This window comes from Phocoena sinus, chromosome 11 (genome assembly GCF_008692025.1).
Source record: "Phocoena sinus isolate mPhoSin1 chromosome 11, mPhoSin1.pri, whole genome shotgun sequence".
Taxonomy (NCBI): Eukaryota; Metazoa; Chordata; class Mammalia; order Artiodactyla; family Phocoenidae; genus Phocoena; species Phocoena sinus.
In genome coordinates this window covers 21,270,304-21,296,715 of record NC_045773.1, presented here as the reverse complement: position 1 = coordinate 21,296,715, position 26,412 = coordinate 21,270,304, and the positions used below count along the sequence as shown (strand labels likewise).

General features: G+C 42.1%; 1 protein-coding gene across 2 annotated transcripts; it reads left to right on the top strand.

Annotated features, from left to right (window-relative positions):
• The first annotated feature begins 1,736 nt into the window (after window positions 1-1,736).
• On the top strand, window positions 1,737-25,821 carry ARL6IP5 (ADP ribosylation factor like GTPase 6 interacting protein 5). 2 transcript variants are annotated; one of them, XM_032648727.1, is made up of 4 exons: window positions 2,105-2,414; window positions 18,338-18,379; window positions 22,010-22,227; window positions 24,211-25,821. In XM_032648727.1, exons 1-4 carry the CDS (start codon window positions 2,239-2,241, stop codon window positions 24,381-24,383), a joined length of 609 nt encoding a protein of 202 aa, XP_032504618.1. In that variant the 5' UTR covers window positions 2,105-2,238; the 3' UTR covers window positions 24,384-25,821. The 2 variants fall into 2 exon arrangements, with proteins under 2 accessions (XP_032504619.1, XP_032504618.1); XM_032648728.1 differs by lacking the exon at window positions 18,338-18,379 and having other exon boundaries at window positions 1,737-2,414; window positions 24,211-25,813.
• Window positions 25,822-26,412: the final 591 nt, after the last annotated feature.

Here is a 26,412-nt window from a genome sequence, read left to right as displayed (position 1 = left end):
CTTCCCATCCAGTATTTTATTTATCTTCACCTGTATGGCAGATGTTCCTATTACACCCACTTTAGACATGAAGAAACTGAGGCTGGAGGAGATTAAGTAATTTCTCCAAAGTCATTCACCAGCAACGAGGGAGCTAGAACTCTAATTTTGCTGTCTCTGACTTTAAACCTTCCTGTTTTTCCAGAATCAAGAAAATGTGAGAGCTCAGGAACATTTTCACATTTTAAACTTTATTTTAAAAGCGTCATCTAGTGACCACGGACCACTACAGGGCATGAGTGGCGGGTGACCTGAGCGGGCAAAGCTTCATCTGTATTTATAGCCGTTCCCCATCGCTCACACTATTGTCTGAGCTCCGCCTCCTGTCAGCATTATGGTGAGCTGTATAATTATTTCATTACATATTACAAGGTAATAATAATAGAAATAAAGTGCAAAATAAATGTAATGCGCTTGAATCATCCCGAAACCATCCTCCCACTCCATCGTGGAAAAACTGTCTTCCATAAAACCAGTCCTTGGTGCCAAAAGGGTTGGGGACCGCTGATCTACGCTATATCTTAGCGATTGGATTCAATCGCCAAACTTTCCTAAACACCAGTGGCAGGAGTAATTTCTTAGAGTCATTGAAGTTTTCTTAACTGGCTTCTGAATCATCAAGGGAAATCAAATTGTCGTCTAGACTTTGCATTACGTATATTTTATGGCTTTCCAATTTTTTGAAAATTGGTAGTCTGAGGAAAGTGAATTCAGTTTTTAAAAACAGCACCACTTGAAGGTTTAGAGACTTCGTTATCTTACATGCTAGCATCTTAGAAATCTGCCTACCACACAATTAACCAAAATACTTTATTCTTATGCATCTTGATAAAAAGAGGTTTACTTTATCAACCAGCCCCTTAACTGAAAAAAAGATGACTCTTCAGAACCCCTAGAAGGAAATTTACAACTAATACATCTCTTGGCAGTTCTTTGGGCTGGGATACAAAGCTATCACGTAGATATTAAAATACTGTGCTCCCTTACAGATGTTCACAGATATTAGGATAAAACTAAGAAAGCAGGACTTCCCTGGTGGTGCAATGGTTAAGAATCTGCGTGCCATTGCAGGGGACACGGGTTCAATCCCTGGTCTGGGAGGATCCCACATGCCGCAGAGCAACTAAGCCCATGCGCCACAACTACTGAGCCTGCGCTCTAGAGCCAGCTAGCCACAACTACTGAGCCCGCGGGCCACAACTACTGAAGCCCGCCCGACTAGAAACCGTGCTCTGCAACGAGACAAGCCACCACAATGAGAAGCCCGTGCACCGCATGGAATAGTAGCCCCAGCTTGCTGCAACTGGAGAAAGCCCGTGTGCAGCAATGAAGACGGAATGCAGCCAAAAAAAGAAAGAAAGAAAGAAAAAAACTTAGAAAGCTTTTTCTGGAGTCGAATCCACGTTTCTGCCCAGAAAATACTGGGTGCAGAACAGTTAGTTCACTGCAGACCATTGTTTCGTTTCAAACGTAAACAACATGCTCAGCTCAGGGCTGAAGTGACCAGGGTGCCCACTTCATCAGACCAGCACAGTAGTTGTATAATTTTGCCCTCAGAGAACAGAGATAGAGAACAAAGAAGAAAAGTGAAAGAACAAACCAGCCCTTCCGTTCTACACGTCCTTCTTTCCCATTTTGCCAGTCTCATTTCACTCATAGTGACTCATGGTGAAACAGAGAAATATGTGAATTGCATTCGGATGTGCAAAGGTTAGTAACTACTTAATTTTCAAAACCAGCTCATCCTCCAGAAACACTATAGTTGCCTTCCACTCCATTTCACTTAGATTGTCTTCTGAACAGCTGCAAAAATTGTCCTTGAAGTCCAGACGACATTCGTAGATTAGACCCTCAAAAGGGGAATTTTAAAGCACGCTGTATTCGGACTGCCCGGGAAGGCATTGCCACTTCTCTTCAGACAGGGGATTTCCGCCGATTTCTTTCTGTTATTTCACCTCTGTTTTGCACTCTGCTCCTTGCTCTGTTGCGGGCCCCCAGTTTTCCTGTAACCAACCACTTAGAACCAATCAAGAAGAAGAGAAGAAACGCCCGCCCGCTCCCAATTTCTTTTGTTTCTCTGCCCGCCAACCGCAGAGCCGACCGAGCCAGAGCCGCTGTCATCTTTAACCCCGTTCAGCTGATCGGTTGCCGCCGCCGCCAGATTCCAGAAGCAAAGAACAAGAAGCTGGGAAGCGAGACATGGACGTGAATATCGCTCCGCTCCGCGCCTGGGACGATTTCTTCCCAGGCTCTGACCGCTTCGCCCGGCCGGACTTCAGGGACATTTCCAAATGGAACAACCGCGTGGTGAGCAACCTGCTCTATTATCAGACCAACTACCTGGTGGTGGCTGCCATGATGATTTCCGTCGTGGGGTAAGTGGGGTGCCCCTCCCGGGTACTGATCGGGGTCAGCACCGAGTGGGATCTTGGTGCAAGATCCCGGGATGCGTAAACGCTCTCCAAGACCAGCTCCTGTCCTGACAACTGCAAGCGGCCAAACCAGTGGCAACTTGTTCGCAGGGCGAGGCCGCAGCAATCTGGGGGCCCTTTTTTTTTTTTTTCCGCGCCTCGGGCTGAAGAGTGATGGGGGCTCCTGGGGTGAGGAAATGTTGCCAACCTCAGGCAAGAAAAAAATGACTTCTTTCCCGCTGTACCCCAATTACGCTTTTGCTGGGGGTGATATTTGTAGCGCCCCAGTCTCTTAAAAATAAGGAGAAAGAGGAAAGTGGCGTAACCTTATGCTGGGGCTGGCTGGGGCGGACGCCGCCCTGGAAGGCTTGGGGCGCCAGGGTGTGGATCCGGACTCTGCCTTCTGGGGTGTTAGTGTAGAAGGGGCATCAGAGAGGCGACTCTCTTTATAGGTTTCTCTGCCTAATGCCTGCCACATTGTACGGGAAAGCTGAGCTTGGGAGCAAAAGGGTGGGTGTAGCCTGGTGGCGCATCTCCCAGTGCGGGGTGAAGTCTGCCATGACTTTAGAAACGGTGTCCTTTTGCTCTTTTTTCTTCCAGTAGTTGCCAGGCATGGTCACTTTATCTTCACACCCGATCTTAAAATTGTGTCCTCTGTTATATGCGATTTCACACAACACCTGTTCTTCTAGAAACCACTTTTTCTGGTAGTTCACCCTTTAAGAAATGCTTCATTCACTTTTGCAAGATGGGGTGGTGATATTCTAGATCTTGCTGATCCCATGCACCTTTAAAGAAAAAAGCACCCTCAGACTTTATAAAGAAACCCACTTGCCATTAAAGAAGTGTCTGGCATTTCTATTTGAAAGCAAACACAGAGGGAAAAAGCAAGCTGGCCTGGGAGAAAGGAAAAATCTAAACTTGTAAAGTGTGGGAAAGGGCAAATAAGATGGTTTCTGTAGTTGGTTTGCTGTTCTTTGGCATATTTATTGAGTCACTTCTCTGTGCCAAGCTTGGGCACACCAAGATCAATCACACATGAATCCTGACCAAAGGACACGTGACAGTTGTTGAGAAGATGTAGGACCAAATACCCAGCACAGGGGGGAGAGGGAGAGTTCACAGTTTCTGGGTGTGGTTCAGAATATTTGCCCCCATGCAGAAGTGGACTCTCATTTGTGTGACTGAATAGACAATTACACAGATCCTCATGATGTGTTGCTTAAGGAATTTCCAACTCAGAATGGCTTGGTGTGTGGACAGCATGGGCTCTGAACCGACTCCGAATTATACAGCAGCCAAGTTAAAATTAGTTGGAGTCGGACAGGCCTGGAGCAGCTGCCTTCTGAACCTTCCCCTAGCTTTATGCTTAAGGCTTATTTCTCCAAACAATAAAAAAATTTCTTTAAAACAAAATCTCTGGTAAATAGGATTGCCTCTGTTGTTTTGCTTTTTCTTTTCTCTTTCTTTGTAAAGGCATCTTACCTGGTCGTCTAGCTATGGGGTCTTTTTTTTTTTTTTTTTTTGAGGTACACTCCCCCAAATCTAGATATAGGGCAAGATTTGACACAGACCAATCAAATGTACAGAAAAACAAACAAACAAAAAACCTTGCTTTTCAAAATGATGTACTGCCCAGATCAGACACAAGCTCCAGCAGCCTTGCTACCTTGATGGAATTCATTTTTCACTATGAATGCCCTGACTAAATATAGCTCGTTCATTGTGGTGTCTTAGCCTACTAACTCAGGCAGTTTGGGGTGTTGGCCCTTCCTATTTCCCTTTTCAAATAGGAGATGGGGATTGGCAGTCACATTTTTGAAAGTGAAAGTAGAAAGTAGCCATTTCATTTTTTTTAAATGTCTTTATTGGAGTATAATTGCTTTACAATGGTGTGTTACTTTCTGCTGTATAACAAAGTGAATCAGCTATACGTATACATATATCCCCATATCCCCTCCCTCTTGCGTCTCCCTCTCACCCTCCCTATCCCACCCGCCATTTCATTTTTTAATTAACCTTATCTTTAAAAACTTACAAAAGATACAGGCTGGTAAGTTGTTCTGAAAATTGTGTGCCAAGTGTGGGATTCCCTTTGTACCCCAGTAAAACCTGGTGTGACATCTTCAACTGTTTCCTATGCATCTACAAACGCACAGCCTGTAGTTCTTTCCAGATTGCACTTTTCTTCCTTTATAATTTAATAATAATAAAAGCTAACATTTATTGAGTGCTCTGTGTGCCAGGTACTTTGGTAAGTAATTTAGCAAATTCCCTCATACAGCCCGATGAGATGAGACATTATTATTGCATTATTATTGTTGTTATTATTAGACCTGAGGCTCTGAAAGTTTAAATGACCTGCTCAAAGTCACAACCCCAGACTCTTAACTACTATGCCATCTTCCTATGAGTCATGAGATCTTAAAGCTGGAAGAAACTAAATGTCTTCAGGGTCAGGGAGGCTTAGTTGATGCCTGAACATTTCTCATTCTAAACAGAACTCTCCTCTTTTGGTGATATCAGTAGATGGGAGGGTCAGAACAGAGCTGGAGGCTGTTTGACTGGATTCTCTACTGGCATCTGATGGTTTCTCATGATATCTTGGTAGAGTGTGTGTGAAAATGTGGCCTGGGTGTTTCCCGGGGAAAGGACTGTGTTGGAAGTGTCTTCTTCAATGGTGCCATCCCCTGCTGGACAGAAGGGACCGCCAGGTCATTGTTGGAGGGCTCTAGCCTCAAGTCTAAAGACTTCTGAGAAGTGGATACTATCTAGCTCCAAAACACCCGGAAGGGCTGCCCAGACCAAGATGGAGATTAAGAGCGATTAGGATAGAGACAGATCTGTGCCTGAAGGCCTGATCAGTCAGGGCCTGGTAATCCATGGTTAGAAGTTTGGTCTTCATCCTAAAAGCATGGTTTCCCAGGCATATGACTTCCACTCAGGAGATCTATTCTACCTCTTAGATTAAGTCTAAGTCTCTTAGCTAATAGTCCTTGTAGGAGACGGTTGCCATATCTTCCGGCTCTTCACAGAGTAGAAAGTAGTGGTTAAGAATTTCAGCACCAGGTGGGAATGTGAATTGGTTCAGCCACTGTGGAGAACAGTATGGAGGTTCCTTAAAAATCTACAAATAGAATTACCATATGACCCAGCAATTCCACTACTTGGCATATACCCTGAGAAAACCAAAATTCAAAAAGAGTCATGTACCAAAATGTTCATTGCAGCTCTATTTACAATAGCCAGGACATGGAAACAACCTAAGCGCCCATCATCGGATGAATGGATAAAGAAGATGTGGCACATATACACAATGGAATATTACTCAGCCTTAAAAAGAAATGAAATTGAGCTATTTGTAATGAGATGGATAGACCTAGAGTCTGTCATACAGAGTGAAGTAAGTCAGAAAGAAAAAGACAAATACCGTATGCTAACACATATATATGGAATTTAAGGGAAAAAAATGTCATGAAGAACCTAGGGGTAAGATAGGAATAAAGACGCAGACCTACTGGAGAACGGACTTGAGGGTATGGGGAGGGGGAGGGGTGAGTTTTGACAGGGCGAGAGAGAGTCATGGACATATACACACTAACAAACGTAGTAAGGTAGATAGCTGGGGGGAAGCAGCCGCAAGGCACAGGGATATTAGCTCGGTGCTTTGTGACAGCCTGGAAGGGTGGGATGGGGAGAGTGGGAGGGAGGGAGACGCAAGAGGGAAGACATATGGGAACATATGTATATGTATAGCTGATTCACTTTGTTATAAAGCAGAAACTAACACACCATTGTAAAGCAATTATACCCCAATAAAGATGTTAAAAAAAAAAAAAGAATTTCAGCACCAGAGCCTGGTTAAGTAAATTTTGAATCCCAACTACCAGTCACTAGCCATGTGACCTTGGGTAGGTCACTTGAACCACCCTTTGCCTCAGGTTCCTCATCTGTAAAATGAGACTAATGATAGTACCTGCATTGTAGGGCTTTTCTGAGGATTATCTGAATTAATATAGGCAAGTTTCTTAGAACAGTGTCCGGCTCCTACTTTTTGCTTCACGAAATTTATTTTGGAGTTTTCATTATTATTTGTATCATTGTTGGTGTTATCATTGACTTAAGGAGAGACACAGATAGCATCTGTATCCCAGCAGCTCCATCCACCCAAACACCAGTCCCCAACTTATTCAATTCCTCCTGCTTCTACAGGATTTTGCCCCTCACTCCCTACACCTGTGCCCACATCTTGTCTGGTATTTACCCCCACAGGCTTTTAATTTGTCTCTTCATTTGTCTTCACTCTGCACTATTGAGTCCTTGAGGGCAGAGACTGTGGGTTTTTTAATTAATTAATTAGTTAATCAATCAATTTGACTGCACCAGCTCTTAGGTGCAGCACGCGGGATCTTCGTTGCGGTATGCGGACTTCTTAGTTGCGGCATGCAGACTTCTTAGTTGCAGCATGCATGCGGGATCTAGTTCCCTGACCAGGAATGGAACCTGGGCCCGCTGCATTGGGAGCCCAGAGTCTTACCACTGGACCACCAGGGAGGTCCCTGTGGGTTTTGTTTGTGATTATTTTTTTCTTTTCCTTGTTGTTGTGGTTAGCATTATTTTTATTCCCTGGATCCCCAAGGCCTACAATACAGCAGATGTTTAAATGCAAAGAATAAATAAATGAACGTAAGGTTTCAACGTGATCACGGGAGCAACTTTTAACGGAATAAATTATTTTGAAGCACATAGCAGTATGCCAGCACATAACAGCAACAAGCTCCTGGAGTGATTCTAACGGGGTCGTTGCTGACAGTACTTACTACGTATTGGTTAGGATTACTATGGTGTAAAAATTCAATTTTAAAAAGTTTAGAATTCAGACTCTTTGCTAATTCATATTGCCCTTGCAAATTTGGTGAAATATTCTTCTGTAGTGTTTCTCCACCTGGGTTCTGCTGACATTGTGGATTGTAGAATTCTTTGTTGTAGGAGGCTGTCCTGTGTATTGTAGGATGTTTAGCACCATCTCTGCTCTACACTATGTGAAGATTGATAAATCAGTTTTTACTTGTTTTATTAGTAAAACATAATTTGGAAAAAAAAAGTGCCCCCCCCTTCAGTTGTGACAATCGAAAATGTCACTTATTGTTTGTAGATTTTTTGATGATGGCCATTCTGACCGGTGTGAGGTGATACCTCACTGTAGTTTTGATTTGCATTTCTCTAATGTTTAGTGACGTTGAGCATCCTTTCACGTGTTTGTTGGCAATCTGTATATCTTCTTAGGAGAAATGTCTGTTTAGGTCTTCTGCCCATTTTTGGATTGGGTTGTTTGTTTTTTGATATTGAGCTACATGAGCTGCTTGTAAATTTTGGAGATAAATCCTTTGTCAGTTGCTTCATTTGCAAATATTTTCTCCCATCCTGAGGGTTGTCTTTTGGTCGTTTATGGTTTCCTTTGCTGTGCAAAAGCTTTTAAGTTTCATTACGTTCCAGTTATTTTTGTTTTTATTTCCATTTCTCTAGGAGGTGGGTCAAAAAGGATCTTGCTGTGATTTATGTCACAGAGTGTTCTGCCTATGTTTTCCTCTATGAGTTTCACAGTGTCTGGCCTTACATTTAGGTCTTTAATCCATTTTGAGTTTATTTTTGTGTATGGCGTTAGGGACTGTTCTAATTTCATTCTTTTACGTGTAACTGTCCAGTTTTCCCAGCACCACTTATTGAAGAGGCTGTCTTTAATCCATTGTATATTCTTGCCTCTTTCATCAAAAATAAGGTGACCATATGTGCGTGGGTTTCTCTCTGGGCTTTCTGTCCTGTTCCATTGATCTACATTTCTGTTTTTGTGCCAGTACCACACTGTCTTGATTCCTGAAGTCAGTATAGTCTGAAGTAGTATAGTAATATAGTCTGAGGTCAGGGAGCCTGATTCCTCCAGCTTTTCTTTCTCAAGATTGCTTTGGTTATTTGGGGTCTTTTGTGTTTCCATACAAATTGTGAAATTTTTTGTTCTCATTCTGTGAAAAATGCCATTAGTAGTTTGATAGGGATGGCCTTGAATCTGTAGATTGCTTTGGGTAGTATAGTCATTTTCACGATACTGATTCTTCCAGTCCAAGAACATGGTAGATCTCTCCATCTGTTGGTATCATCTTTAATTCCTTTCATCAGTGTCTTATAGTTTTCTGCATACAGGTCTTTTGTCTCCTTAGGTAGGTTTATTCCTAGGTACTTTATTCTTTTTGTTGCAATGGTAAATGGGAGTGTTTCCTTGATTTCTCTTTCAGATTTTTCATCTCTAGTGTATAGGAATGCAAGAGATTTTTGTGCATTCATTTTGTATCCTGCTACTTTACCAAATTCATTGATTAGCTCTAGTAGTTTTCTGGTAGCATCTTTAGGAGTCTCTATGTATAGTATCATGTCATCTGCAAACAGTGACAGCTTTACTTCTTCTTTTCCAATTTGGATTCCTTTTATTTCTTTTTCTTCTGTGATTGTTGTGGCTACAACTCCAAAAACTATGTTGAATAATAGTGGTGAGAGTGGACAACCTTGGAGCTCGTCTCTGGAGCGCCCATACGTTTTGAGTCGTCGTGTTTTCATTGTCATTTGTTTCTAGATATTTTTGGATTTCCTCTTTGATTTCTTCAGTGATCTCTGGTTATTTAGTACTGTATTGTTTAGCCTCCATGTGTTTGTATTTTTTACAGATCTTCTTCCTGTAATTGATATCTAGTCTCATAGCGCTGTGGTCAGAAAAGATACTTGATATGATTTCAATTTTCTTAAATTTACCAAGCCTTGATTTGTGACCCAAGATATGATCTATCCTGGAGAATGTTCCATGAACACTTGAGAAGAAAGTGTATTCTGTTGTTTCTGGATGGAATGTCCTATAAATATCAATTAAGTCCATCTTGTTTAATGTATCATTTAAAGCTTATGTTTCCTTATTTATTTTCATTTTGGATGATCTGTCCATTGGTGAAAGTGGGGTGTTAAAGTCCCCTACTATGATTGTGTTACTGTCGATTTCCCCTTTTATGGCTGTTAGCATGTGCCTTATATATCGAGGTGCTCGTATGTTGGGTGCATAAATATTTACTATTATTATATCATCTTCTTGGATTGATCCTGTGATCATTATGTAGTGTCCTTCTTTGTCTCTTGTAATAGTCTTTATTTTAAAGTCTATTTTGTCCGATATGAGAATTGCTACTCCAGCTTTCTTTTGATTTCCATTTGCGTGGAATATATTTTTCCATCCCCTCACTTTCAGTGTATGTGTCCCTAGGTCTGAAGTGGGTCTGTTGTAGACAGCATATATACGGGTCTTGTTTTTGTATCCATTCAGCCAGTCTATGTCTTTTGGTTGGAGCATTTAATCCATTTACATTTAAGGTAATTATCGATATGTATGTTCCTATTACCATTTTCTTATTTGATTTGGGTTTGTTATTGTAGGTCTTTTCCTTCTCTTGTGTTTCCTGCCTAGAGGAGTTCCTTTAGCATTTGTTGTAAAGCTGGTTTGGTGGTGCTGAATTCTCTTAGCTTTTGCTTGTCTATAAAGGTTTTAATTTCTCCATCAAATCTAAATGAGATCCTTGCTGGGTAGAGTGATCTTGGTGGTAGGTTTTTCCCTTTCATCACTTTAAATATGTCCTTTCACTCCCTTCTGGCTTGCAGAGTTTCTGCTGAAAGATTAGCTGTTAACCTGATGGGGATTCCGCTGTATATTTGTTGTTTTTCCCTTGCTGCTTTTAATATTTTTTCTTTGTATTTAATTTTTGATAGTTTGATTAATATGTATCTTGGCGTGTTTCTCCTTGGATTTATCCTGTATGGGACTCTCTGTGCTTCCTGGACTTGATTAACTATTTCCTTTCCCATGTTAGGGAAGTTTTCAACTATAATCTCTTCAAATATTTTCTCAGTCCCTTTCTTTTTCTCTGCTTCTTCTGGGACCCCTATAATTTGAATGTTGATGTGTTTAATGTTGTCCCAGAGGTCTTTGAGACTCTCCTCAATTCTTTTCATTCTTTTTTCTTTATTCTGCTCTGCAGTAGTTATTTCCACTATTTTATCTTCCAGGTCATTTATCCATTCTTCCGCCTCAGTTATTCTGCTATTCATTCCTTCTAGAGAATTTTTAATTTCATTTATTGTGTTGTTCATCGTTGTTTGTTTGCTCTTTAGTTCTTCTAGGTCCTTGTTAAATGTTTCCTGTATTTTCTCCATTCCATTTCCAAGATTTTGGATCATCTTTACTATCATTACTCTGAATTCTTTTTCAGGTAGACTGCCTATTTCCTCTTCATTTATTTGGTCTGGTGGGTTTTTACCTTGCTCCTTCATCTGCTGTGTGTTCCTCTGTCTTCTCATTTTGCTTAACTTACTGTGTTTGGGGTCTCCTTTTCACAGGCTGCATGTTCATAGTTCCCATTGTTTTTGGTGTGTGCCTCCACTGGATAATGTTGGTTCAGGGAGTTGTGTAGGCTTCCTGGTGGAGGGCACTGGTGCCTGTGTTCTGGTGGATGAGGCTGGATCTTGTCTTTCTGGTGGGCAGGACCTCATCCAGTGGTGTGTTTTGGGGTGTCTGTGACCTTATTATGATTTTAGGCAGCCTCTCTGCTAATGGGTGGGGTTGTGTTTCTGTCTTGCTAGTTGTTTGGCATAGGGTGTCCAGCACTGTAGCTTGCTGGTCGGTGAGTGGAGCTCGGTCTTAGCGTTGAGATGGAGATCTCTGGGAGAGCTTTCGCTGTTTGATATTATGTGGAGCCGGGAGGTCTCTGGTGGACCAATGTCCTGAACTCGGCTCTCCCACCTCAGAGGAACAGGCCTGACACCCGGCCAGAACACCAAGAGCCTGTCAGCCACATGGCTCAGAAGAAAAGGGAGAAAAAAAAGAAAGAAAGAAAAAAATAAAATAACATTATTAAAATAATACATTATTAAAAAGTAATTAAGAAAAGAAAAGAAAGAAGAGAGCAACCAAACCAAAAAACAAATCCACCAGTGATAACAAGCGCTAAAAACTATTCAAAAAACAAAGCAAAAACAAAAACAAAAATGGACAGACAGAACCCTAGGACAAATGGTAAAAACAAAGCTATACAGACAAAAATCACACAAAGAAGCATACATATACACACTCACAAAATGAAAAAAAGGAAAAAAAAAAACCCAAATATCTATAAATATTTTTTTAAAAAGGAAGAGAGCAACCAAATCAATAAACAAATCTACCAGTGATAATAAACTCTAAATACTAAACTAAGATAAACATAAAAACAGAAACAAATTAGATGCAGAAAGCAAGACCCAAGTCTACAGTTGCTCCCAAAGTCCACCACCTCACTTTTGGGATGATACGTTGTCTGTTCAGGTATTCCAGAGACGCAGGGTACATCAAGTTGATTGTGGAGATTTAATCCGCTGCTCCTGAGGCTGCTGGGAGAGATTTCCCTTTCTCTTCTTTGTTCGCACAGCTCCTGGGGTTCAGCTTTGGATCTGGACCCGCCTCTGCGTGTAGGTCGCCTGAGGGCATCTGTTCCAGCCCAGACAGGACGGGGTTAAAGGAGCAGCTGATTTCGGGGGCTCTGTCTCACTCAGGCCTGGAGGAGGGAGGGGTACAGATGCGGGGCGAGCCTGCAGTGGCAGAGGCCGGCGTGACGTTGCACCAGCCTGCGGCACGCCGTGTGTTCTCCCGGTGAAGTTGTCCCTGGATTGCAGGACCCTGGCTATGGCAGGCTGCACAGGCTCCCCAGAGGGGGGGTGTGGATAGTGACCTGTGCTCACACACAGGCTTCTTGGTGGCGGCGGCAGCAGCCTTAGCATCTCATGCCCGTCTCCGGGGTCCACGCTGATAGCCGCAGCTCACACACGTCTCTGGAGCTCCTATAAGCAGCGCTGTGAATCCCCTCTCCTCAAACACCCCAAAACAATGGTCTCTTGCCTCTTAAGCAGGTCCAGACTTTTTCCCAGACTCCCTCCCAGCTAGCTGTGGGGCACTAACCCCTTCAGGCTGTGTTCACGCAGCCAACTCCAGTCCTCTCCCTGGGATCTGACCTTCGAAGCCCGAGCCTCAGCTCCCAGCCCCCCCACCCCAACCCCGGCGGGTGAGGAGACAAGCCTCTTGGGCTGGTGAGTGCTGGTCGGCCCTGATCCTCTGTGCGGGAATCTCCTCGCTTTGCCGTCCGCACCCCTGTTGCTTTGCTCTCCTCCGTGGCTCCGAAGCTTCCCCCCTCCGCCACCCGCAGTCTCTGCCCCTGAAGGGGCTTCCTAGTGTGTGGAAGCCTTTCCTCCTTCACAGCTCCCTCCCACTGGTGCCGGTCCCATCCCTATTCTTTTGTCTCTGTTTTTTCTTTTTTCTTTTACCCTACCCAGGTACGTGGGGAGTTTCTTACCTTTTGGGAGGTCTGAGGCCTTCTGCCGGCGTTCAGTAGGTGTTCTGTAGGAGTTGTTCCACATGTAGATGTATTTCTGATGTATCTGTGGGGAGGAAGGTGATCTCTACGTCTTACTCCTCCACCGTCTTAAAGGTCTCTCCTTAGCCAAAGTATTGATACTTCATCTCCATGTGGCCCATGTTGGTGCTACCACTGGGTGGAAACTAGAGTTACCACTTTTTGCTTTTAGTCGCTTGAGATGGTAAGGAGTTTCTTCTATCTGAAAAGAGTATTACTGTAATCTTTTCAAAATAAGTGTGGTCCCGGGACTTCCCTGGTGGTCCAGTGGTTAAGAATCCATCTTGCAATGCGGGGGACGCCGGTTTGATCCCTGGTCGGGAGACTAAGATCCCACATGCCACAGGGCAACTAAGCCCACATGGCACAACTACTGACCCCACGTGCCACAAGGAAAGATGCTGCGTGCAACAACTAAGACCTGATGCAGCCAAAAAATAAAAATAATTTTTTAAAAAAATGAGTGTGGTCCCATAATATGTTCTAGGCTGGTAGCCATCAGCATCTGGTTTTAAGAAATGGGCAGACTGTTTGCCCCTTTTTCTGCAAAAAGGAAGAAAAACCAAGTTTCTGGCTGGTAGAGGAAGAAAAAAAAGAGCCCTTGGGTGGATGGGAATGTATTAAAACCTTTGCAGATGAAATCAATTGCATAAACATGCTGAAACCTAGTGGAAATGTTTCTGAGATTCCTCAGCCAATTCTGCAATATTACCCTATTTGTGTTGTTTCATTTGTTCACTCCACAAAGAATATGAGGCACTTACCAATTTCTCGGGCGCCGTGCCGGGAGATACAGTGGAGAATGAGACAGCTGTGGTTGCTGCCTTCACCATGTTTATAGAGGCACCGAGAGGATGCTGAACACATAAGAATTTTTATACAAGTGCACAGAAACATACACGTATATAAACACACATCATTTTCAACCTGACTTACCTGATCTCCCCTATACGTTATGATGCCAAATCGCAGAACTCTCCGTCGTCAGAAATGGGAGAGGCATTGAGTATATGGACGGGGAAAGGATTTTTAAACGGAACCATCCTCACCTGCGGCACAGACGCCTTCCACTCAGTTGGACAAATATTTGCTGAGCACCTGCTACTTGCCAGGTACTGTTGGTGCTCTGAGGATACCAGCAGGAGTACAAGTCCACCCAGCCATCCCAAGTCCTCCCAGAATTAATCTCTTCCTGCCCTTCCACGCACTTTTATTTGCACTTGAGGCACTGCACATGGCATGCTGGCACATGTCGTTCTGGGGCGGGTCATGTGTTTCTTCTGAGTACAAAACTTTAAGAGGTCTGTCAACACTCAGTGAAATTTTAATCTCAAAATTCTTCCTCAAGTAAGAATTCTTTTGTTAAATCATCTTCTGACACTATGTATATAACCTTATTCTTCTCAACATCTCCCCATACACACTTTATCTTTTAAAATATTTCTTGCGGTTGGTAGTTTCTATCCCCTTTCCCTATACAAGGATTTACAATGATTCTGGGTAAATGTTCAAGTAAATAGGCGGACTTGGGGCTTCTTTTTTACCCCTTTCTAAGAGGGCAAAAGCTCTCGATCAACTTACTGGGGGCAGAGAGCTCTGTACAGGAAATGCAATTCTAAAAGATGAACTGGACCTATACCAAATTGAACAGCACCCTTGGAGATTTTTTATTTTCCTTTTGGACAAGTGAATCACTCAGCTTCAGAATACTTATAACATCCTCCCCTGGCTCTTGTAATGAGCTTGGCTTCTTGTTTCAGGGAACACTTCCGTGCCCGTGATCTTAAGAAAAAACCTGTAGACTGCATCTCCATTCTGCAAGCATTTACCATAAATAGATAGGATTTCCTGGCCTTTTCTCCCAGGGGGCATTCGTGAAATGGAGACACCTGGAAGACAGAAAGCCCATCTGAAGTGGAAAACCGGGGCTTTGGCTTCTGCTGCTTCTAATCTGCTTTGTATCCCATCAGTGAAGTCCTCGTCTGCAGGAAACAAAAAGGAATGCAGAAATTGGGGTTAGTGGGAGGTAAATAGACAGGAACTGCTTGTAGGAAGGGAGTTTATGTGTCACCAGGCTCATTAGCATTTGTCCAAACCCCTGTCCTCTCTCCACAGTGCTGTAAGAACTTGCCATGTGACAACCATTTAATCAACTACACTAAAAGCATTCAGAAAGAACAGTTTGTAAACAAATATCTTTCCACTTGAGTTCTAAAGCATCATTGTGAGATTAACTGTGGGTTCCTAATTGTTGAAGGCAGTGATCAGTGTACGTGAGGGTTCATTATACCATTCTCTCTACCTTTAGAAATCTGCCGTAAAAAAAGTTTTAAAAGGATCTGTTGCAGTCTAATTAGTCCCTTGTATAGTGACTATTTGAAGCTCCATGGCTAGGGGAGGGGTGAGACTCATGGCTTCTAACCCAGGTCCAAGCTGTTGTTAATAAAAAATAAAACCAGCAATGAACTTGATAAATACAAAAGAAAACACGGAGGTTCGTGTGTCTTAGAATGGATACTTTTTACATGCCACCTGCTGCCAAGACAGTGGATCATTTGGATGTGTTTAGTTTGATGGGACCAGTACACACGGTGTGATAAGTATTCAGTACACAGCCAGTACGCGATAAATACTATGAGCTGAGCTGATTCAGTTGGTTAGGAAAATCTCAAGGTTAGGTTACTTTAACCTTTCTGTGACTAAGGAGTCTGATCCCTGCCCCACCTTAACTGCCTGTGATCATTAGACCCAGGAGACACTGATCACGTTTACTCAAAACTGATTTGTACATTTACATTTGTCCTTTATAGTCAGAGATAGTTCTTGCCAGGAAGGAAGCCGTGTTGGGATACCAAAATAACCACAGAAGAAGGTTGGGATTATCTGAGGAATCCAAGGGCAAGAGGGCCTATATAGACAGGTCTGCAGGTGGATGAATCTCTCTCTGTCCCACCCGCTCTCCCTCCTGGCCCCCAGCCAGCACTAGTGACAGAACTTAACCAAGATTCCTCCTTCCAGCGAGCCCAAGGGCCCTGCGATTTCATCTGATTATCTCCTATGTTTGCACAGGAGTTTTTCCTACTTTTGGTTTTTGTTCTGTTCCTTTCATCACAACTCTGTGAAGGTACAAAGACGGGGACCATTTCTACGGTAATACTTAGTGTACAGTGAGAATAATCGTGATTTGTCCAAGATAAATCTCTTGTCACTTAATTCCTGGCCATAGAAAGTTGCTGAGCTTACTTTAAATAACATGAAAATGTGCTAGATTCTTACTTCCCCTTTTTCTTTCTTTCTACAAATATTTACTGAACTCCTGCTCTGTGCCAGCCACTGAGCCAAGTGCTGGGGAGAAAATGTCACGGTCCCTGCCCTCATAGCGCTTGGTCTCTAGTGGGAGACAGAGACATTCATTCAAATAAATATCCAACTGCCACTGGGTTCAGAGCTATGAAGAAGAGGCAGTCGGTGCCAGGATGTGGTCAGAGAGACTGAGAAAAAGCTGATTAAGCTGAGATTCGAAGAAGATAGGAGTGAATCAGGCAGAAAGAACGGCTTGTGCTCGGGCCTGTGATGGCCAGGGGCAGGGTAAGTTCTAGAGACAGATAAGAATGCCAGCAGATGGCTTGCAGAATCAGGAGGCGGCGGTATGAAAAAGCTGACAGGCAGAGATGCTGTACCCCTTAGCCATCCCTCATACTGATGATTCAGATTGTCCCTTCGTCCTGAGAGATGCAGCTTAAGCCAAATTGCAGACTTGGTGGGTGAAGTGTGACCTGAATTTCCGGCCACATTTACGCCCTCAGCTCAGCCCCATTGTCCCAGGTACAAACTACATACCCTGTCTGCAGAGGCAAGCAGGGGCCAGACCCTGAGGGGCCTTGTAGAATGTGGAAAGAATCCTGTTTTTATCCTAAGAGTGATGAAGCAAGAAAATGGGTGGGTGGATTCATACTGGCAGTGACCCCTCTGGTTGTTTAAGAACCTCAGAAAAACATCACCGATTTAGAGAAGTGCACTGTGAGTAAATTGTTCCCCGCTTTCTTGGTGAGTCAGGCTTCCTCAGGAGCCAAACGGCCAAAATAGCTTTTTTGGGTTAGAAAATTGGAACTCAGTGCAAAGCTGCTTCTGCTGCTCAGAAAATATTTCACCACCTCTTTGGCTCTTGTTGGCATCACAGCATGGCAGGCATTACCAAACGTGCACTTGAGTCGATCTGAAGATCTCTGTTTGGGTAAATTTTTATCACCAGCACTGCAATCGGTGGCCTTGGGACAAATTTATTAACTTATCTATTCCTTACCTTGCTTCTATGTAGAATGAGGTGTGTTTTCAAGATCCATCCTAGCTCTAAAATTCTGTTGGCCGAGATTTTTTTTTAGCAACTTGTGCTGAAACTATAGCCATAGCTAGCTGAGTCATGTTCGCAAGTTTAGGACCTGTGTCCACAGCCACTCATAGCCGCCTTCGTTTAGAGAGAAATGAGAATGCTGAGGGATTTCCCAGAATGATCCTTAGTTGCTTACCCCAACTGGAAGGACAGGGTTCTAAAATGGTTGAGGGGGGAAATCTCTGAAGCTGGTTAACAACACAAAATGGGTTATATTATGAATTGCTGTCACAATTACATCAACTGGCACTGTTTTTCTCCCCCTGGATTCCTTTGACTATGTTTCTTCACTGCCCTGGGCCTCAGTTTACGCATCTGTTTAATGGGACTGGGATGACTCCTCTTTGACAAGTCTGCTACAGGGATTCTGTGATGGGATTCTAAACTTTTATACAACTGTCAGTGATTCCACCAGAATTTTTAACTATTACATTTATCTATCAACTTTTTAATTGGATAGGATACATATGTATGTAAATATATATTTTTAACTCACAATAGAAAAACATGTTGTTTCTGATTTGTAAAACTAGGTCCTATTTTCAACAAAGATAGAAAATCAGGATCTCGCTCTCTTTTCTCTCCCTCCTCTCTCCCTCTCTCCTTTGCTTCCCTCTATCTTCCTTCCTCCCTTCCCCCCTCTCTCTCATTCACAGACTACCAAAAAATGAAATGGCACCCATCGAGACCAATGGCAATTGTCCACATGAAAGCTGGGGTGGCACATTTATGGAAGTTTTGTCCTAAAGGTCCCTGGGCTTCACTGTGACTGATGTCACTAAGAACCCAACTGTTGAGTAAAACAGCTTTACTCATCTCAGTCGACAACTGGTTCCCAAACTCCTACACTCACTGGAAAATGAAATTAATCTCTGGAGGGTGGTCTATTTTGTTCCAAGTAGAGGGAGGTGCCAGGGCAGTGGGAGAGGTGTGCATTTTACCCTTTCTTAGAATGGAATTGCCCTTAAGCGGAGTAAGGAAGAAAATCATTTCTGCTCCAAGTAACTTTGTTCATTTTTTTCCAGCTTGGAACTTTGGTTTAATTACAGATCATGGCTGGGCACGTGGTAAGCTAAAACCACTTCTGTAGGACTCTGCTCTGTTCTTTTCCCTTGAACATGATCAACAGGAACAGGTGAAAAGCAAATCTGGAATTGCTTGAGTCAGGCCTGGATTTTTCATTGTTCTTTGTCCTGGGCTTTATTTAGACATTCAGCCTAGGTATCTACCTCACTTGTCCCGAGAAAAATAGAGACAGCTTGGCATGCATTTTATTATATGCTACACCTCGTGAATTGTTCTTTTAACAGACATTCCAGGAAGAACTGCGCCGGAGACCTTTGACACTTTGCCACCAACCAGCCATCTCCTATTTGCAGCTTATGCAAAGGAGTTTCCTAAACTTGAACACTCTGCTCTGCTTCTTTGAGTTGATGTTGATTTTGTCAACATCAAGGCTATGTAAAAGGGTTTGTCTCTTTCAGGCACCTTTCCCCCATTTCTTTTATTTTTAAATATCAATTTTTTTTTATTTTCAAGTAATATATGGCTATTGAAAAAATATGAAAATAGAAATAAGCAAATGGGAATATATTACCAATGATCCTATTACCCAGTATAACTACTGGAGTCTTTTGGTATCATTTCTTTCAGAATCTTTTTGGTGCTAGAAATGAAATTTATTAATCCGTGAGAGTTTCTGAGCCTCTCTACCCAGACTCCCTACCACTTGCTAAAGAGGATTTTGTTTTGGCCCTGTCCAAGTCTTCCCTTCCCCAGACCTATAAGGAAATTTTTGTCTTTCCCAAACCAATTCCAGGGTCAAAGCTGGAGACATGGTATAAGCCAGATAAAACTGTGAAAAAGAAAAGAAAAAAAGAACAAAGAGACGAAGAGACCTAAATAATAAAAAACTGACGGAGGAGGACAGATAGACTAGCACGTGTGCTGGAAGGTGGGAAAGCTTGCAGGGCAGGTGGTGGATTGGTTACAAGAGGATCTAGAGAGTGGGCAGGAAACCAAGGTTTGGATGGGAGAAGGAAGAGCTTGGCTGTGCATATGAATTGAAATTGCATTCATGTTATTGGAGAGATGAGGCAAGGTAAGATTGGACTGTTGTAGTTGGCCTGTCCCAAGCCGGTGTTGTGGGGCTGAGGAGCAGTTACTTTTATATCTTTTTTTTTTTTTTTTTGAATTAACCATCCCATAGTCTTTTTTCTTTTTCTTTTCTTTTTTTTTAAAGATCAGGTTTTAGTTTTTATTTTATCTTTTTTTTTTAATTTATTTTTATTGGCTGTACTGGGTCTTAGCTGTGGCACGCAGGATCTTTTCATTGCAGTGAGCGGGCTCCAGAGCGTGTGGGCTCTGTAGCTTGCAGCGTGCAGGCTCTCTCATTGAGGTGCACGAGCTCAGTAGTTGCGGTACGTGGGCTTAGTTGCCCTGCACATGTGGGATCTTAGTTCTCTGACCAGGGCTCGAACCTGTGTCCCCTGCATTGCAAGACGGATTCTTAACCACTGGACCACCAGGGAGGTCCCCTTTTACATCTTTATATTTCATTGTTTATATGTTCATTTTATTTCTGATTACAAAATAATTTACGAATTGCAAAAATTTCTACTTCTGAGTTATATAACATAGGTGCTAAATCCACCTACCAGAGAGAATTGTTGCTTTTACCCAATCGATATATTATTGTCTTCCCACATTATTAAGTACACTTTGACTTTTTGAAAACAGTTGCATATGCATATGCCACCATTTAGTAAATTGTTGGCCACATGGGTTGTTTCTAAAGGTTATAAACCATAAATACCACTTGTGTGAATACTCTTACAGTTCAGTCTTTGCATTTCTATTCACTTCCTTAGACTATTCTAAAGGGGAGATTTTTGCCTTGAAGGGTATAAGTATTTGCAAGAGTTCTGAATGAAATAAGCAACTTATTATCGTAGGGGTTAATTTTAAATTACGTGCTACTACTTTTACCACTGTTTAACTCCGTGCATTTTGGTAGAAATTTTTTACTTTTTCAAAGGAGTTTGACATAACTTATGTCCCTGATTTCACCCATTAAGATATGCAATACTTTCACTCCTATTTGAAACTATTTAAAATAGCTTTTGTGTTTCAGGAGGCAGAATCAGAGCTAAAATTTAAAGGGATTTTTTTAAAAAAAGAATCTTAATTGTCCTAAATATGCATCCCAATATGAATATGACTCCTTCATCTGTTCTATTTCAGAGAAAGTGAGCTCTGGGCACCACCTTTCATTATCCTGTCTTCCAAATCAGTGATGTTAATATTCAGAGCGTGATGATAACACACTGACCCTCTTTGTCCTTCCCAAGCAAAATGCTCATTAGCCTCTTAGAAGGGTAAAAAGTTAGTAATTCATCATACTTGCTGACCACAAATGTCTTGTTAAGGATTTTGTACACATAGTGGGGTGGGAGGGTTGGACTGAGTGGGGCTACAATGCCCAGTCATTCTCACTTATGAAATACTTGATCTAAATTTCCTCTTTATAATGTGTTTCCCCTATTATCAACAGTAGAGTAACCTTTGCTTCATGTAACAATGAAACTGGAGGTTCTATGCTTGGAAATCTCAGTTGATGACCCATCTCCTAATGATACTCTGGGCCTTTTAAAGAACTATAATGGCCCCTCCATGCCAGGAGTCATAAACCCAAATGCCTCCATGGGCCAGGCAGCTTACTTGAGAGAGCAGTGCAGGGGAGCTGTTAGAAAAACAATATTAATGGCACCTCACTGGGGGCCTCTGTGTCAGAGATGCCATAGATACTGGGGGTGGGGGGTGAGGGCTGAGGCTAAATGGAGAGCATTTATTCTACCTAAGTGAGAAGGCACTCCAGCCAGTGGCTGACATGGGAAACTGGGCCCAGTTTTGTGAGATTTTCTTGTTTCCAGGAGAAGGAAGAAATCCCAAGATTTATGGATTTTTTTTTTTTTTTAGACACATTGGGGGCTTCTCTGGTGGCGCAGTGATTGAGAGTCCGCCTGCCGATGCAGGGGACGCGGGTTCGTGCCCCAGTCCGGGAAGATCCCATGTGCCGCGGAGCGGCTGGGCCCGTGAGCCATGGCCGCTGAGCCTGCGCGTCCGGAGCCGTTGCTCCGCAACGGGAGAGGCCACAACAGTGAGAGGCCCGCGCACCGCAAAAAAAAAAAAAAAAAAATTGGGATTCAAGTAAAAGTTTTAAAAATTATTGCACAGTCCAATCACAAGTGTGACTGCAGACCGGATCGGGCTCATGGAGCCCACTGTGTGACCTGTACTCCACATTCATCTAGCATGGCAGCTTCTAGGAGGATTTAAATAAGCCCTTGGAGCTCAGAAAATACAATCAACGTGTACTAGAGCCCAGGATGTATAAAAGCTAAAGACAGCCCATCCAAAAGAGGGGCCCTAGTCTTTTAAAATGCTGGGCCTCTACTGAGACGGGCTATTTGATGGGAGTCACACTGCCTCAGTGGGAATCTTTGCTCCACCCTTTTCTAACCTCTGTGCCTAAGTTTCTTCCTTTGAGAAGTAAATTGATAGCATCTACCTCATCAAGATATGATTAAATGAGACAACTTATATAAAAGGCTTAAGTAAGTACTTTGTTGTTACTCTTCCTCCCCTTCCTCCTTTTCTTCCTCCTGACCTGGGCTCCCTCTGTTTTCATATCCCAGGTTCCTGAGCCCCTTCAACATGATTCTTGGAGGCATCGTGGTGGTGCTGGTGTTCACGGGCTTTGTGTGGGCAGCCCACAATAAAGACATCCTCCGCCGGATGAAGAAGCAGTACCCCACAACGTTTGTCATGGTGGTCATGCTAGCCAGCTACTTCCTCATATCCATGTTTGGGGGAGTCATGGTGTTTGTGTTTGGCATCACTTTTCCTTTGCTGTGTAAGTGAACCTGGGCCTTCCTTTCCTTATATCATAAAGAAATGTAGGCGCCATCATTCAGTGGGAGTAACCTAACCTGTTTCTGAGGTGTGCTGGCAGGTCTACAAAATTATCAGGATTTTCTGAAAGAGCAGATCAAGGCCTAACAGTCCATTAATTGCACAAATACAGTAAACAAAACAAATACGGATCGCAAGTCATACAGCAGAGAAGTGGTATAGCCTGCACTGGAATCCAGATTTGTCTGATATCAGAATCTGTTCTCAGTCGTTCAGTGCCGGGCATCCTTTGGTGACAGAGAAATGGATGTTTACTCTCTACTTACTCAGAAGATCATAATTATTGTTGAAAGTTGTGTAAGTTGGCCCAGAATATAGATACCAAGTACTCCAATTCTGGTGAAGAGAAATAGACATTTTCTAAAGTCTATATGCATTGTTTACCGAGATTCCCAAGCACTTGAAGCCTGAAATAGAGAACAGATAAAATTCCAGTCTCATCAAGAGAAATCTGATTAAAATTATAGTGTATTAAGTGACAGAAATATCCCTTTGACTTTTAATAGCATTTCATGTGTGCCACTATACCATTAAACAAAATCAATTGCTTGTTTAAGGTTTGTTAGATTAAGCTCAGAATATTTATATGTGAATCTCATACCTTATTGGATAAAATAATTGAATCAGTAAATTCAGACTTTTTGAAATACTCTTCAGGTTTTCTTTATGTGCTACAGGCTTAGTATTTCAGTGATTCTGCTTAAATGCACAGCTTGTAAAAACACAAGCCAGGGTAATGAAATGTATCAGAAGTCAAGAGTCAAGGGTCCAGGTTTCTATTCCTAGACCTGCTGGACACCAGCCATGGGATCTGGACCAGTTATCCTCTATGGGCTGTAGTTCATTCATCTATAACAGAAGGAAATTAGACAATATCAGTGATTCCCAAACTTTGATGATTGGGAGAATCATCCAGGATGATTTTTAAAAATATAAATTTGCCAGCTACATCCCTTGGAGATATTGATTCTTTGGGTCCACAGTGGTGCCCAAAGACCCTGTATTTTTAGAAAGCTTCTCAAATGTTTCTAATGGCCACTCTAGATTAGGAGCCTCCAGAGAGAACACACATCAGTGCGTGTCAAAATGAAGGTCCAAAATCGCCTACGTCAGAAGCATCCACAATTAGAAGCATCCACAATGATTACTGAAATGTTACATTCTGGCATCCTACCTCAGTCTTAACAGGCTGAATTTTAGGTGATGAAGACCGGGAATTTGCCTACTTAACCATCTGTCCAGGTGATTTGTATGTACACAGAAGTTTGAAAACTGCTGGTGCAGATCACCCAGGGTGTCTGTTTAAAATACAGACTCCCAGGACCATCCCTTTAAGATTCTGGTTCAGAAGGTCTAGGGGAGAGGCCAGAGAATCTTTATAAACAAACTCAGGTAATACTTAATAGTCAGGCAAATCTGGGGAACACCAGGTTACATAAGGCCCATAAGACCCTTAGCTTTTTATCTAGACATCTATACCCAACACTATGGAAAACTGCCCCATAGCAGACATTTTCTAAGAGGACTTCACCTGCATGCCTCCTGCAGGGACAAAATACAGGTAATCCCTGAACTAAGCATGAGCTCTTTTCTGAAATGCTTGGTGTTCACTTGCTTTTTAGTGAAGTTGGAATCACATGGATTCACTTTGAATTTCAGGGCATTTAAGTAGCATCTGAAAGGTAATGATATCAATGTGTGAAGGGAAGAGAGTGGCAGCCAGATTATGGTCCTTGCTGCTGAACACGACATTTTCCTGCACACACAAAGAATACTTTATATAAAGTCCAAGGATCCATGTGGGGACTTGGATCAATGAGAGAACCAGACTGGACTGTAGCTAACAGAGAAAGTTTCTGCTACAAGTGTGAGGGGAAACAGAGAACCGTTGCTTTGATGCTAACCACGTTTCACTTCCCTGTAGTGATGTTTATCCACGCATCGCTGAGACTCCGGAACCTCAAGAACAAACTGGAGAATAAAATGGAGGGGATCGGTCTGAAGAGGACGCCCATGGGCATTGTCCTGGATGCCCTAGAACAGCAGGAAGAAAGCATCAGCAAGTTCACTGACTATATCAGTAAAGTGAAGGAGTAAATAGAGCTGACCTGCTGATAGGGTTGCAGCAGAAATCGAGTTGCAGTTTGTCCTTGTCCAGACCTACTTTCCGTTTGTGTTTTTGAAATACGAGGTGCACAAACCATCCAGCTATCCATGGCAGCACGCACGGAGAGGCCACCCTGTTCTCATCTCTGCTGTTACAGAGAAAAGGCCTCAAACTGAAAGAAACCACCCTCCTATTATGTCTGAAGTTTCAAGTGTGTTTATGAAAGCTGATAGGAAATGGGTCGCACTTATTTCTTAAGGGGAATAAAAGAAAAGAATTACGGATTGTACTGCAACAGTATGGTTATCTTGGTAGGAAAAAAGTAATTGTAAAGGATAAAGGCAATATGAGTAAATGAAAAGACTACTAAAGGAGAAGATGTCATGCATTAGCCTGTTTTAATCCCCCTCAGCATCCTTCAAAAATATTCCTTCCTTAGGATTATAATATGTGGGGTATAAAGTAGTTTTTATTATTCTTTAAAATCAAAGGTGATCTCGATCACTTTGCCTCCTGTTTGATGTGCAGTGGATAAACCAGTTGTTTCTATTTTGTTTATAAATATAAAGCTAGCTATTTAGGAGAATATTCTGTCAACCTTTTGTAAATTTTTGAAGTGCTAGTAATATGTTCTCACTAGAAGGCATTTGTTGCAAACTAAATATCCTCTTCTTTAAGGAGGTTACAGCTCTGTAACCTGTATTATTCTTGACGGTCTTGTTAAAAAACAAACAAAAAAATCAGAATAAAACTTGAGTTTCTATTGTACAGTTTTTGTTGTTATAATGACAAAAAGGTGTCCAAGATAATGTTTCCCTTTTTTCTTCACTGTTTGATTTTTAACTGGAACATTTAGAAAGAAGGAAATGAACGTGCGTTTTACTAATTCCTTAGGGGCAGAAAGAGGACAATAATAGCTGATCTTTTGAAATCTGAAAAGCATCTTTAGATGACCAAGCAAAAAGACCTTCAAAAATGGGAGTGATCAACAGCTTCTGCAGTTCATAAAAATATTAGATAGCGCTTGGTACAGTTATATGTTTTTATAGCTAGACATTAGAATTAAGACAGCATGAGTTTATATTTTCTATTACTTTCTTCCTTTCACTTCCCATGTATTTAGAAATAGATGATACAACATGTTTTCCTTGCCAATTGCGTGATTTCATAGATGAATAGAAAATATTTAGCTCTCCCTAGCATGGAATTAGGAAGACATTTGGAGCAGTACTCATTGAAGAGACCCTGTATGTCCTAGAATAAGAAGCAATGCATATGCTGCTCCTGCTTTTTTCTTGCATTTTAATTTCTTAGCCAACCTGCAGCCTTTCTCTCTAGCAAAGCAATATCACCATGACTTCACATACATGGCCTAGAATTTGTACCCATAGCCAAATATGAATAAAATTTATCAAAGATTTTTTTGGGGGGGTGAGACTTTATTTACTGTGCATCTGTGTTAAATGTCTGAGAAACTCAGTGACAGCCCTATAAACACGCAAATATTCTCTCTGCAGCAAAAAACAGCTTGTGTTTCAAATACTGTTAATAAAACTGTAATACTTTATTAATTTCCAGCCAGGATAAAACCGAATACTAATGGAATCCTTTTTTAAACCTGGCATGGGCTTATACATATTTTAGACCCATTTTGTACATGGTGAAATCTGTGGACTAAATGCAATAAATTTGGAGAAAGTGACGACGTGAATGAAAAAAATATACTCATTACAATTACTAATGGTTGGTAGTCAGAATATAATAGAAAACTCTAGCATGGAAATGCTGTAAATTATTTCACTTTAAAAACAAGTTAAAATTTTCAGTTAAGATTTTTAAGGTGGGAGTGGGTGAATAGAAAAAAAAAAAGCATACTATGAATGGCTTCACCTGTTTCTTGACAAAACCTGTGTAATGAGGCAGTAAATTTGAATTTGGATCATCTTTCCTTTTTGCACATCTAAGAGTAACGTCCTCTTTCAGGACTATTCACACTTTTTGAAATTCCTGGCTTATTTA

Excerpts from the sequence above, each read along its gene's own strand:
- ARL6IP5 (XM_032648727.1), top strand. The coding sequence starts at position 2,239 with ATGGACGTGAATATCGCTCCGCTCCGCGCCTGGGACGATTTCTTCCCA. Across the intron at positions 18,380-22,009 it reads AGATCATGGCTGGGCACGTG|GTTCCTGAGCCCCTTCAACA; the intron begins GTAAGCTAAAAC and ends TTCATATCCCAG. Across the intron at positions 22,228-24,210 it reads CATCACTTTTCCTTTGCTGT|TGATGTTTATCCACGCATCG; the intron begins GTAAGTGAACCT and ends ACTTCCCTGTAG.